General features: G+C 41.8%; 1 protein-coding gene across 1 annotated transcript in view; it reads right to left on the bottom strand.

The window, feature by feature from the left end:
- Positions 1 to 13,835, bottom strand: part of VWF (von Willebrand factor) — a 121,345-nt gene that overhangs the window by 67,579 nt on the left and 39,931 nt on the right. Inside the window, exons 16-20 of the mRNA XM_066183651.1 lie at positions 12,853 to 13,093; positions 11,953 to 12,047; positions 10,192 to 10,352; positions 3,404 to 3,507; positions 90 to 228 (exon numbers count right to left, since the gene is read on the bottom strand). Coding sequence (XP_066039748.1) covers positions 90 to 228; positions 3,404 to 3,507; positions 10,192 to 10,352; positions 11,953 to 12,047; positions 12,853 to 13,093 — 740 coding nt within the window. The remainder of the gene's footprint in view (positions 1 to 89; positions 229 to 3,403; positions 3,508 to 10,191; positions 10,353 to 11,952; positions 12,048 to 12,852; positions 13,094 to 13,835) is intronic.

The raw sequence follows: 13,835 nt of genomic DNA, 5'->3' as shown, positions 1-13,835 counted from the left end.
ACTGTGATATATCCAAACACTGGGCTTCTCACCTGGTGTAAAACTCTTTTTGTATGATCAGGCAACTTTAGTATTTGACATGCTCTTACCTGAGCTAACACATATTGGCAGTTTCCTGGAAACTTGTATTTCAATCCATCAAATGTCAAGTAATGTGCTGTACCAATAGCAGTGCAAGTGCCATCACACAGATTTTTGGTGCACTCCCACTTCCTCCCCTGGCACACGCTGTAACAGAGAAAAGCAGGCATTGACGGTTGTCCTTATCTCAATGTAAATAACAGGCAAGAGAAGGCGAAGTGTTTTAGGTAAAGTGAAAGTGCCACAGTCTCTGCCTCCAGGAGCTCTCTACCACCAGATGAGAGGCTCTCTTATTAACATAAATCAGTATATGTTAGCAGTGGATACATAAATCCAAATAATGCATTAAGATTAAATGAATAAGGGATGTGTTTCTCTCTTTCTTACAAGCTGCATGTAGGACTCTGCATGGTTTGATTTTCCCTGTTACAAAATAGGTCAGGACAGAGTTTGCTGGAATATTCTTTTATACTAGAATTTTATTTAGGATATGCTGCTCTGCCTCAAGTACCCTTTCAGCAAAACAGAGCATCCACCATTCTCGCCCTTTTCCAGAGGTATCCTGGAGGACCACAGCTTCACTACAGAAGCTGCAAATGTGAAAGGGGAACTTTCCCTTGACATCCACAGGCTTTTGATCAGGGAAATAAATTGATTTGCTAACTAGAAAAGAACTGAAAATAAAATAAATCCCAAAATCAGTGGAGAGAGAGAATACCGTTTGACACCATATTGAATAATAATAATTTAATAATTAATAAGAAATAAATTGCTGGAGGATGGCAAAACATTCATCCACTAAATGCTCCATGAATGCACATGGACATCATCACTGCCCCAGGAATTTTCTAATCAAGCTCTGTGACGGCAGGGAAAGAGGAATTCTATCCATGCTTCACAGACATAAAAACTCAGGGATAAAAAATCTGAAGTACTTTCCCAAGATCAAATTGCTACCCAAAGAAAAAACTGGACACTGAAATGAATTCTCTAATAATGCCTTAACCTGAGCACAGACATTATTTAATCTTGGTAACATTTCACATCATAATAAATATTTGTGCAAGACATTTTTCTCAAAAAATGAAATTTCAGTAACACAAAACCTCTTGCCCCCTCTCCTCTATGAGTTCTCTGCTAACAGCCAGACAAGAGCAAGATTTTGTAAATACTTGCATGGACAGATTATAAGGGACGTGGGGTGGTTAAATTCAGATTAGCAAAATTTCTGTTCTGCACTGCTGCACAAGTGTGACTCCAAAATTTTCATTGAGCTCCACAATGAATTCCCAATACATTGCATAACAGAAGGTTTGCCACTGGCTTAGGCTTGGAGACATTCCGTTGTTCATGAATTAGGGTCTCCCATATGTCAAGTCGAATGTAAATGCCAAATCTGACACCTCTGGCTCATATATTGCCTTTGCAGGTGTTCACATCTGGCTAAGAACAAGTGAGAATGAGAACTCCTGCAACAGCAGTACAAAAAGCAAAAATAAAAGAAAAGGAAGATCTCGACCTCCAAAACGCAGACTCTCAAACCTTATTAATTCTCAAAGCAATAGTAATTTCCTATATCACTTTCTAAATGACATTTGACTTGATATTTGCTGAGAACTATCAGGAAACTTTTCAAAGTCACACAGTTCAAAAATGCCTTAATGACATTTTTGAAGGGACCTTATTTCCAACTTTACTTTCACTTTCATGAAAAACACCTAAAATTTGAGGGAGAACTTTTTATCAACAAGAAAAAGCCTGATTTCTAACAGTTCTTCAACCCTGATATTAAAGGACATTTTATGTGTTTGAGGAAATATTATTTTACAATGGTATTGCCAGAATTAAATGGGCAGTTACAAGAATGAAGCAACATGGTTATGACTACTTTAAGATCAAAGATTATAAGAATAATTGAAAATAAAAAGGCTGATTGTGGTTTTTGTGAGGAATCTTGTAAATTTCTTAACACTGAGGAGTTTCACACTGTACTCTTCTTGTTTCAATAAAATGTTTATGGTGTCTGATTTTCAGCTGAGTCACTTTTATCTAAGTGCAATGTAAGCATGTTATAGAATATGTATCTAGACAAAGAACATCAATGTCTCCTCCATCTTTTTCCCTTTCAAGCCTATTTTTTTTCCCCAGGTTTAATTGCAGTACATGGATCCACTATGTTATATGCAGTTGCAAAGGAAAGAAATTAAACAAAACACTGGGAGATCAATATTACCATAGAAAACCTTCATCCAACGCTAACTTACAGTAGTTAGGAGCAGTCCCACTAGTTAAAAAATGGAAAATCTGAAATCACTGTTACTCAAAGAGCAGTGTACCAAACAAAAATCAGGGCTTGGACTCTCCAGTGTTGCTGATTCTCTAACCCAACTCCACGCAGTCACACAGAGGATGACAAACATTACTCCTGGGGTTGCCACAGAACCGGGCAGGGACATTTAGGATAGAATGCATAACAGATTCTCAAGTCTGAGTTCAGAAATCCCCCAGAATTTTCACACTGCTGGTGGCTGAATGTCCTACACCCTGGACTCTTGGAGCTCTGAAGGAAAGAGGCACCATTCCCCACACACACATGGAAAACAAAGCACCTCCAGTGCAGCCAATGTGCTGTGCAGGAGAAGCCAAAAGTGGCCCACTGTACTTTACCAAAGACTGTGTGCTGAGGGCTTCCCTCCACGCAAACTGAGCAGCCCCGAACACCCCTTTGGACTTAAAAATCCTTTTCTAGCAACCAAGCAGGACAATGGCGAAAGAAATGGAGCACTCACTCTTTCTTCTAAGTACCAGTTTTCCATCTATTTTCATCTCTTTCAATATATCAAGAGGACGACCCTGTCTGTTCCTAACTCTTTATCATTTGGCTGAAGAGCTCCTATCATATTATATCTGGTGCATCCACCTCTTCTGGCTGAAAAGGGCTGATTTGAAGGGCCTCAGATAGACAACAAAAAGGGAAACACAACAGCAAAGATTAGTGACAAAGCCCAGGCTCCATTACTCCCACCTCAAAGCATATAGGTCCTAAATTGCTATCTTGTGTTGCAAAACCCACTATCCAGTGCCTACAGAGGAGTTGCACAGACACACAACCATTTGCAGGGCACGAGGTAGAGGTTGCCAGACATTGCAAGGAATTTATTGGACTTTTATGCAACATGCAAATGGGATGTGCTATCTGTGCAATTACCATGCTGCAAAAACTGGCTTTCTATAAAAGAGATCTGTTAAGCAAACAGTATTTGTTGTTATCAGAAACACAGCAGGCCCCCTAAGGAGAAAAAACACCCTTCCAGTGGCTCACCAGGTGTTGCAGTCCTTAGTCACTGTTTCTCCCTTGGCATATTCTCTTCCATTGTGGAAGCACGGGCACCTCTCAGGAGCAACACACTTGTTTTCATGTCGCACCTAAGCAGAACACACAGTTTGTCACCACATGGGGCTTTTGGTACATGGCCATGTGCAGGGTGAGCAAGCAGCCAGGAGCAAGCACAGAACGTGTGGATGAAAAATAAAAGCAAGGCTGAAAGGAATGGAAAAAGGGATGAAGGCTATCCAAAATAAGAAAGGGACAGTAGTACTAATACTTCTAGCCATTAACATGAATAGAGCTGGAAGGACACAAATCATAGTCGTCTGGGTACATAAATCACAGCTTGCTCCCACCATCTCAAGCTGCTGGGAGAATAGATGACATCATAGAAGAATGTCAAAATGAGAAAGTCCAGGATGCAGCAGACCAGGCTAACCTGACTATGGAGAGCAGGTGAACAGCTTTTCACACACAAGAAATTAGAAAAGGGCCTACTAGAAAAGCAGACAAAGGGCCCAGATAGACTAAAAATGGAAATAGGAACATCAAGGAGACCAGAAGCCACAGTGCCTGACTCACCCACGTGCAAATGCAGTTTCTGTAGTCACAGACAACAGCCCCTTAACAAAGCCAATCCTCTACCAACTCTCCTCTGAAAATTGCAGTAATCACTCATTTTCTTACAAATCCCTAGTTATCTCCTGGAAGGCAGGATAAGTATCAGTCCCCTTGAGGTATTATTCTGCTCTCTCTGAGACAAGGCCTGTCACTGGGAAATAGGACATTATGTTCTGTCCATATTTTCAGTTTCACCCTTCTGATCTGATCTGAGTTTCTCATTGTATAACAACAAATCATTTGTCCCACTTAAAAAACCAAAAACAAACCAAAAAACTACAACCAAAGAAAAACAAGTAATGCCTTTAGACTATTCAGTTTTTATACTCCTTTTCTGCTTTCTTTTTCTGTGATTACTTTCCATTTTGAAGACCCCCTGTTTTAGAGAATCAAATATAATCAAAGCTGGCTATTCTGACTTTTCACTCAAGAGCAGTTCTGGCAAAGCCAGGATAGGTTTGGCTCTTGTTTCACGGAATACCGAAATGAAGAGGCCTTCCTCTTCTTCTCATTCAAAAGTCACAAAATATCACCTTCCCAGTTTAAATTCTTCCTGCAAAATCATTAATTTTTTTTTTTTATTTTTTTTTATTTTTACCATTAAATACGGGCCAATGAGATCAATGTAGTCTGAACGCCAGGTTAATAAAGAAGAACAGCTTTGCCTTTTCCTATGGGGACTGAGAACTGCCACATGGAACAACTCATAAAAAAGATTTCACAGCCCAGAGACCCTTCCTTCACATGCAGCTCCATGTGCTCTGTGGCTTATGGAGAGCTGCATTATGCCAAATAAAATCACTTCAATAGAAGCAAGATGGAAACAAAAAAATACTTTTTGAGATAATGGAGCTGCAGCTCTGCCTTCACTTTTACAAAGGATGCTGAGAAAGTCCAGAGAAGACCAGAAAGAAGAGTTTAATACCTTCTTTCCTTCCTTCCTGGTGGCATTTAGGAAAAAAGCAGGAATACAACCTCACACTCATAGCTACATTTCTGAATTTTTGCAGAGTGTTCAGCAACACAGTTGACAATACACTTGAGGGCTTGCCCCTGGATACAAAATTAGGGATTAGACATCTGGTTTGTAAAAACAGAATTAGAACCACTTCTCCTTGCTCCCTAAAAACTGGTACAGATTGGTTTTATCTCCAACCAATCTCTGTGATGTATTTTTATCACAACCAGCACAGCAGCTGTAAAACCACCAACAAAGAGGGAAGGGCACCATCTTGAACACTGACAGAGTGGGCGGGTGGGATTCAGCAAGCAGGACACAAAAACCCAAAGTGGACTTTGACCAGAAGAATGATTATTATTTTTCTGCAAAACTCAATGAATTATGATTTTGTTAACCGTAACACACAATCTACTGGGCCTATTAACACCCCATCCAAAATCTGGGGCACATCTGGCAGCTTGCTTCCATGCTGCACTACAAAGGACCATGTGGTGCTCCTCTACAAGGCCAGGAACACTATTCACAAGCAGCTGGATTTTCTCTGGAAGTCCCTCAATCCAACAATAGACTGCAATTAATACAGGAGATTTAGCAGTCCTGAGTGCTTGAGATGACAGGAGGCAGCAGCACTGGCGAGGCAACCACAAAAAAAGACAGAGGTTTATAATGAAAACATCACCTATTTGCACCATTAAATGCCCTTAGGATAATGATCTGCATCCATGGGATTACAAGTGGTTGACTACCGGCTCTCCCATTACTTGAGGATCAAACAGAAATGTCCGTCATTTCCTGGCTCTGTCCTATTAATTGCTAAACCTTGAAAAATCTTGCGAAAGGAAAGCCAGTATTACAGGTTTCAGAACTTTTAAGATTCTTCTTTACCCACACTCATAAGGAAGTGATTGCTCTGCACTGGTGTGACCTCACCTTGAGTCCTGGGGGCAATTTTGGGCACCACAATATAAGAATCTAAAGCTGTTAGAGAGTGTCCAAAGGAGGCTATAAAGATGGTGAAAGGCCTGGAGGTGAAGCCACATGAGGAGTGGCTGAGGGCACTTGGTCTGTTCAGCTGGAAGAGACTGAGCTCACAGCTGTTCTGCATCTTCCTTCTGATGGGAAGAGGAGAGGCAGACCCTGAGCTCTTCTCTGTGTGACCAGGGACAGGACCCAGGGAATGTCTGGAACTGTGTCTGAGGAGGGTTAGGGTGGGTATTAGGAAAAGGTTCTTCCCCCAGAGAATGCTGGGGGACTGAACAGGCTCCCCAGGGAATGGTCATGGACCCAAGGCTGCCAGAGCTCCAGGACCATTTGGTCAACGCTCTCAGGCACAGGATTGTTGGGATGTCTGTGCAGAGCCAGGAGCTGGACTGGATGATCCTTGTGGGTCCCTTACAAGTCAGGAGATCCTATGGTCCTGAAATCCATCTCAATGAACCTAAATTTTGAACTCTCTTGGTCAACACAATTTGATGAGTATCCCTCTGTCAAGGGAAACTCAGACATTGCTCTGTTCCTCCTGACACACGTATGGATTTCAGTGGAAAGTCAGCCAAAGGTGTGAAGAAGCATGGGGTTAAGTAAAGGAAGTGGGTCAGATTAGAACCCGATAGCTAACAGGCTTTAGAATAAGAGACTGGGAAAGAAGGGACCTCAAAGATCACCCACTTCCATGGGCAGGCACACCTTCCACTAGACCAGATTGCTCAGAGCCCCACTCAACCCAGCCTTGGACACTTCCAAGGATCAGGCAGCCACAGCTTCTCTGGGGAACCTGTGCCAGGGCCTCACCACCCTCACAGGGAACAATTTCTTTCATAAATTTTTGTTTTAACTAAAACAGCCTCTCACCCTTACTGTGCAAACAAAGACAAGTGAACAACGTTAGAAGATCAAAATGTGCTGATTCACACTTGACTTCTCTTTCTTATGTTAACTGCATGTCTCTGATGTTTATTTGACATGCCCACCTCCTCATGAAAACATTGTAACATAGCATAAGCCCACACTGAAAAATATACAGCAGAGAAATAAAAATAGTCAGGTAAATTCCAGTTGAAAACAGCAAGGGAAAAAAACCTTGAAACTTTTTTGGTTAAGATGTTTAGGGTTTTTAATTTTTATCCTTTTTCTACTAATTTATCAAAGTTTTAGAAATAGTTTTATTTCAGCAGTCAGAATGAAATAAATATTTAATTTAAATTTTAAACTTTAATTTTGTGTCAGTTGTTGGGAATAGAAAGAGACTAATTTTCTACTTTTGAAGAGTCTGGATTTTGTGCTCTCTGATTGTTCTGCTCCTCTCTTTCCCCAGAAAGGTGGTTAACACTCCATTTGTATATTTACTAATATTTTCCAATGGGAAAAACTGAAGAACAGTAAACTAATCTGAGAAAGGATATTTTCCCCCACACTTCTGCACATATGTTATGATTTCTCTTTTCTGCTGTGCAAAAGGGTGAGAAGTATGGAGAATTTCCCACCTTCCAGATGATCAAAGACAAAAGAATTATTTTTATGACATATTGAACATTTGTATTTGCTATAAATCAAAATAAAATCAGTGTAAAATACTAAGTCAAGATGAATTAGAAAACTTATTTGTCAGTTGAAAGAAATTAGGTTATGTCGTAAAGATAATAAGCTATCTGTGAGCATTGATAACTTTCATATGTTACTGTACCACCAAAGTAAGAAGGCACAATTTCTTCCAGCATGATAATATGTGCAAATATTTATGGGAACAAATGTTGAGCAATCTGTTACTTCCCACAGACCTTCCTGCAAACAGCAGCTCACCTCTGTGAGTGCTTGTAAATTAGGCAGGGTTACAGAACACCAGTAAGGGAGACTGACCAGTAAAATGGTAATTCCTTTTTCCAGTCCCTTTATCGTTCACCTCTGTTGTACAAGCCTAGGAAACACAGACTTCGACTTTGATTTGACTGTGTTGAGCTTTGTCTCTGTGCTCCCAGAATCACTGTCTTAGAAAAGGACGGGATGGAAAGGAGATCCTTGTCACCATCCCGAATCTCCTTCTTTAGGGAGGGAGCCCAAAGCCTCAGTGCAGAGAACAGAAATCAGAAAAAAAAAAAAAAAAAAAAGGCTATTTCAAACCTCATCCCACTGGGTGAGGAGGAGGAAAATGCTCTTTGAGAATGGGCTGGCAACTCCTGTGGAGCCAGGAATCAAACACAGGGCAAACAGGACACATCTGAACAGGGACTGGGCTTGACCCTGACTTTGTATGACTGTGGTTACAAGATCCTCTCTCCGTGGGCTTCTCCCATTGTGGCTTTGGTGCATCTCATGATTTTTACTCTCTGCCAGAAGGGAAGCCAATGAGAACAACTAATTCCAGGATGAGTTTAGTGAAGGTTAAACGATACTGTCATCTAGTGGACAGAGAATTTATTTACTGATTTTTTTTTTTAATGCTGAACCTGAATCTTCAATCCAAAACCTGACAAACCACCTTGTTGAACTCAGGGGTGTGTTTCACATCACTGCAAAGTCAGCTGGAGTTTCCAGTTCCAAAACGCCAAAGACTGCTCTGGTGACAACAAATTTATGAAACAACTGTTTGTTCCAACTTACAGAAAAAGAACAAAAAATTCTGTACCAAACATGAAGGTTAATTACTATTAACCTTGGTGCTTTTTTCCTGTGGAGTAGTTATTGTAATTTGTTTTCCACAATTATGTCAAAAGTGTACTATTACCATATCCCAGAACTGATACCAAAAATCTCAAGCCTCTTCACTCAACCAGAGTTCAGAACGTTAGAGGCAAAGAAAAAGCTGTTTACCTTGCAGCTCTTTGAACATTACAAGCTTTTCAAAGTTTTCTTATCTTGCTATTATTTAGGAATATTTTTCACTTAAGGGACAGACATTTACAGATTGAAATGTGCAAAGAAGCAACACTTGTTTTTAAAATTGTAGTGAAAATCTATGGATGAATTCAGATTCTGTTCTATTTCACCTCTGAGACATTTTAGAAGCCTGAGCTTTTTCCTAGAACTGGAATTTTATTCTGGAGTTGAATCTATTTACATAAATGTGTGTTTATCAGCAACATATAGCAGCAATGTTCAAAACACATGTTCATATTATTACTAGAAATTACCGCATAATGAGAATTCAGGAGGAGCTATTTTTCTAGTAAGATAATTGAAGAAATCTGGGGGTAGAAAACACCTAAACTAATGATTAAATTTGAGGATTGTAGTGGGACATAACCTTGGAAAACAGAAAGCCTCTTTTCAGTGGGAAAAAAAAAAAAAAAAAGTTGCTTAGTACAGCCTGCTACTCCAAGAAACACTCTGGCATCATCTCAGCAAGTTTCATATCCCACATTCCTTCTCACAAGGAACCTCCAGTTTGGTACAACCCACAGGCAGGCAGCTGGAGAGATGGAGTTTGACAAGGAGGAATCAGTATCAGCAAGAAGGGTGGCTGGATCAGAGAATCCCAGAATGGGTTGACCCTAAAGATCACCCTGTTCCACACCCCTGCCATGGGCAGGGACACCTTCCACTAGCCCAGGTTGCTCAGAGCCCCATCCAACCTGGCCTGGAACATTTTCAGGGATGGGGCATCCACAGCTTCTCTGGGAAACGTGTCAGGGCTTCTGCACACTCACAGGCAAAGATTACTTCCTGATATCCAATCTAACCCTACTCTCTGTCAGTGTGAAGCCATTCCCCCTTGTCCTGTCACTCCCAGCCCTTGTCAAGAGTCTCTCTCCATCTTTCCTGTGGGCTCCCTTCAGGCACTGCAAAGCCACAATGAAGTCACCCCAAAGCTTGCTCTTTGCCAGGTTGAACAGTCCAAATTCTCTCAGCCTTTTTTCGAAGGAGAGGTGCTTCATCCTTCTGATCAGCCTGAATATGGGTGCACTTCAGTCTCTCTGACTGAGAAAGTTCAGCAAGACTGAGGAGGGGTTTAGGAGCAGAGCTGAAGGAATACATAAACTGGTCTTCAAAGCAAGCTTTGGAATCTTGATTATTAATTATTTTTACAAGCTAAAGTTCATCATCAATGAAGATATACTAATACACGTTCTTTAAGCCAGCCACAACTTGACAGACAGTACTTCACCACGACTTATTCCTGAGCTGCAAGACTGTTGGTAGGAGAGAATGAAGGCAAGAAAGCAAAGAGAAGCTGCTTCTTGCGGCTGTATTGAAACCTGCTTACCATCCCTTTTGGACAGAGGCATCCAGATATGCAGCCATGGCTGATGCACTCCAGATCATAGTTCTGGCAGGTCTTGGTACATTCCACTCCTTCTGCTCTTGGGTTGTCGGCAGGACAGATAATTTTTTCCATGGGGAATCTACATGTCAAGCTCCTTTTTACTTAAAAAAAAAAAATTAGTTTATAAAAAGTGCAATTAGAACAACTAGAACTCAAGTATTGTTGGCAAGGCATTTTTCTAAAAGGTGGATCAACACTTTGATTAGAATACTAATTTAGAATATAGCCTGGAGCAACACCACTACACAGGACATGGCAAAGAAAACAGCCCCAAGTTCCCCTGGAGTCACTCAGTTAGGCTGTCATGAAAGCAGGTATTTAATAGTGAAGCAAAAATGCTGCACTAAACATAAAAGTGCAATTCCAGACTGCAGTGGGGCTATGAAAACACCTCTAGGCACTGTACAAAGTTAGCAGAAAATTGATATTCTGAGAAGCAACAGCATTGTATATTATTGTATTTAGACCCATTTCCCACCTGAATATAACTACATTGGTGACTGTAAATAACAGTGCCCTGAGCTTCAATACAAACTCTTAGAGACTTCAGGATCTGATAGAAGATCAGAAAGTCCCAAGAAACTCCAGGATATTATTTCAAGTGGTACTAGTCATATGACTCTGAGGTTTTGTAAGTCTTGACATCCTATTATCAGGAAAAGTATGTCTTAGGAGCATTAAGGGAAGAGTTTGGTGAGATCTTCACCTGGAAGGCTTCAGCTGAGTAACAGGTGACCCAACCAGTGACACTGTCACTGGTGTCCTAGCAAGCACCATTAAGCAGGTCACTGCCCTGTACCTACATAGGCATGTACAGTGTTTTCCTGTAGAAGGTGGTATGTCCTACAACCCTTCGTCTCCAAGGCACTGGCAAATATCAACCACAAATTTCTTCCAGACCCCATGCACAGGTGCATTTGTCCATGTGCCACGGAAGATACCATGTTTGGCTCTACTGGTGTTTCCACAGGGATCATAGGTTATCCTGAGCTGGAAGGCACCCACAAGGATCACCAAGTCCAGTTCCTGGATATTCCCAGGCCTCCCCAAAGCTCCATTAGCCCTGTCCTCTCTGAGATGCATCCAGTCTCAAACCGCCTATCCCATGACAATCCCACAAGCTCCATCCACGTATCAGTGGGAAACCCCAAAAGATCACACAGCACTGTTGGCCTTTCTCCAGTGCTGCAAACCCCAGTTAGATGCTAAAAGTGTTTCCATGCACCTCTCACAGCCTTCGGTCAAATGTTTGATAAACCTGTCCACTGATGGGAAACCTGGCAGCAGTGCAACCTTCAGGCCACTAAAAACCTCATTTGCACCAGAAAAGAGAGTTTGCATCCCACTCGTGAGAAGCAGAAGGTATAAAACTAATGAGTTACTGATGTCTTGTGATCCTCAAATAGCAACTGGGGACCTCAGATCACTGCCAAGGCATCCTTTAACCTTTTCAGCTCAGGAGAGACTACAGTGACTATTTATAATTGTAATTATGAGAGGTGAGATTCAGTGAGCCCTGCACCCTCCCACACATTGGTTTTGTTTCTGTCCTATGGAAAAAAAAGTTCAGAAAAAGTCTCACAATATCACAACTGTTGCTAAACCCTGGAATTTTTTTCTCCAATCTACACTACCAAGAGATTGAAGAGGAAAAAAAAAAAAAAACCAAAATAAAATATCAATTTTTTAAGGCATACTAACTTCTGGGAGATGGCCTCTCTTCAGCAAAAACATCAGCCAGGAAGGCACCAGGAGCTCTGTTTGTACTGCAGTGCATGAATCCATTCTCACAATAGCTAAGAAAAACAAACAGATCTTATATTTAATAAAACAGCATTAAGCTTTCACTCATGCTGATTTTCAGTCAACAGGGAACTTGTCAGAATACAAAACTACACCTCAGTGGGGCTGAGCTGTTGCTCTCCATCCATGGTGTCTACCAACATTAAAGGCAAACTTTCCTTAAGGGAGTTGATGGGATATAGCGGATGGCAACTCAGCTGCCTGCTGGCCCTGTCCTGCTGGATCCAGTGCAGCTGCACAGGGATAAAGCTAAACAAGACAATAGTCAGCTTTGCTGTGGAAAGAGGTAGGGGACCACCTAGTTCCTGAAACTTGGGATTTTTGTGGTGAAGAGGAAAAGAACACACTGTTCCCAAAACTGGGCCTTGCCCACCAATTGCATTCCCACTCCAAGTGTACTGCTACTCAATTTAACAATTAGAAATGTTTTTTAATACTTGTATCTTTGACAAGAGGTAATTAGGTTTTAACAGTTAAGAAGTGTAGCACAGTACATTAAAGTGACATTTTAAAAGCCCACAAAGTAGCTATTGTCAGTAATTAAGCTCCATTTCAAACTGGCAGGAACTGTTCATAGAACAGGGCTTAACACTGAGTAATTCTGAGTAAGGCAGGATTTGAAATTGAATGGAGAGAGATTCAACTGCAAAACTCTCCATTTGGCTTGTTGGAGGCAAAACCTTGCCTTTTCTTTGACTAGTTTTAGTGGATGCACAGGAACCGACCCATTTAACAACTCAAGCCATCCAAAAATTGGAGTGACAGTGTGTAGGGAAGGGCTATGAACAGTGCACTTACCACATGGAGTAGTGATCCGAGAAGACATCCTCTGGCTGGAAGATCTCCCCATCATAGTAACAGGAGCAATGGGACTTGGGCACACACTGCTCATGCTCATCCAGGTAGTGCCCAGGGGGACAGTAGCACCCCTCCAGGCAGAGCTGCTCACAGTCCTCCTCCGGGTAGGACAGCGACCGGCACGTCTGGTTGCACGGTGTCCCACACTGCTGGTACACATGCCCTTCAGGACAGGCCATTGCTGGTGAAACACATGAGGGAGAAGACCATTTGATCCGAATCCAGCTAAAGGAAGAGCTGCCTGAAACAGACTGGGAAGCTTAGGATTAAAAGATATTTGCTCAATTTACTTGTCAATGGAATGTTGCACCATCCCTCCTTAACTGCAGCACCGGTGTAGCCTAAGGTGCTGCTTATATACACACAAACAAAACCTTACTAGAGGATGTTCCCAATAAATGTCAGGATTGGACTACACTGCCCTGTGATAGAAATCCAGCCATGAAATTTCACCCAGGCTCTGTCCAACCTCTATTATTAATTATCTGGATCACAATCAGGAAAACCTGATTGAAGCTTTCCAGTACCTGAAGAGAACCTACAAAAAGACGGAGAGAGACTATTTACAAGGGCCTGGAGTGACAGACCAGGGGAAATAGCTTCAAACTGACACAGAGCAGGTTTAGATTGGATGATAGGAAGGAATTCTTCCCTGTGAGGGTGGCGTTGTTGAAGCCCTGGCACAGGTTGCCCAGAGAAGCTGTTGCTGCCCCATCCCTGGAAGTGTTCCAGGACAGGCTGAATGGGCCTTGGAACAACTTGGTCTAGTGGAAGGTGTCCCTGCCCATGGCAGGGGGCTGGAATGACATGGTCTGAAAGGTCCCTTCCAACCCAAAGCATTCCATGATTCCACGCATTAGGAGCATTACAAGTGTCATGTACACATTCACACCTCTCTGCCTTTGCAACATCTTTAGGGACTA

The sequence above is a fragment of the Chamaea fasciata genome, unplaced genomic scaffold, assembly GCF_029207755.1.
Source record: "Chamaea fasciata isolate MVZ Bird 193981 ecotype frontalis unplaced genomic scaffold, bChaFas1.0.hap1 SCAF_5, whole genome shotgun sequence".
Classification (NCBI taxonomy): domain Eukaryota; kingdom Metazoa; phylum Chordata; class Aves; order Passeriformes; family Sylviidae; genus Chamaea; species Chamaea fasciata.
Note: the sequence above shows the minus strand (reverse complement) of the source record. Positions and strands in the feature narration are given on the sequence as shown.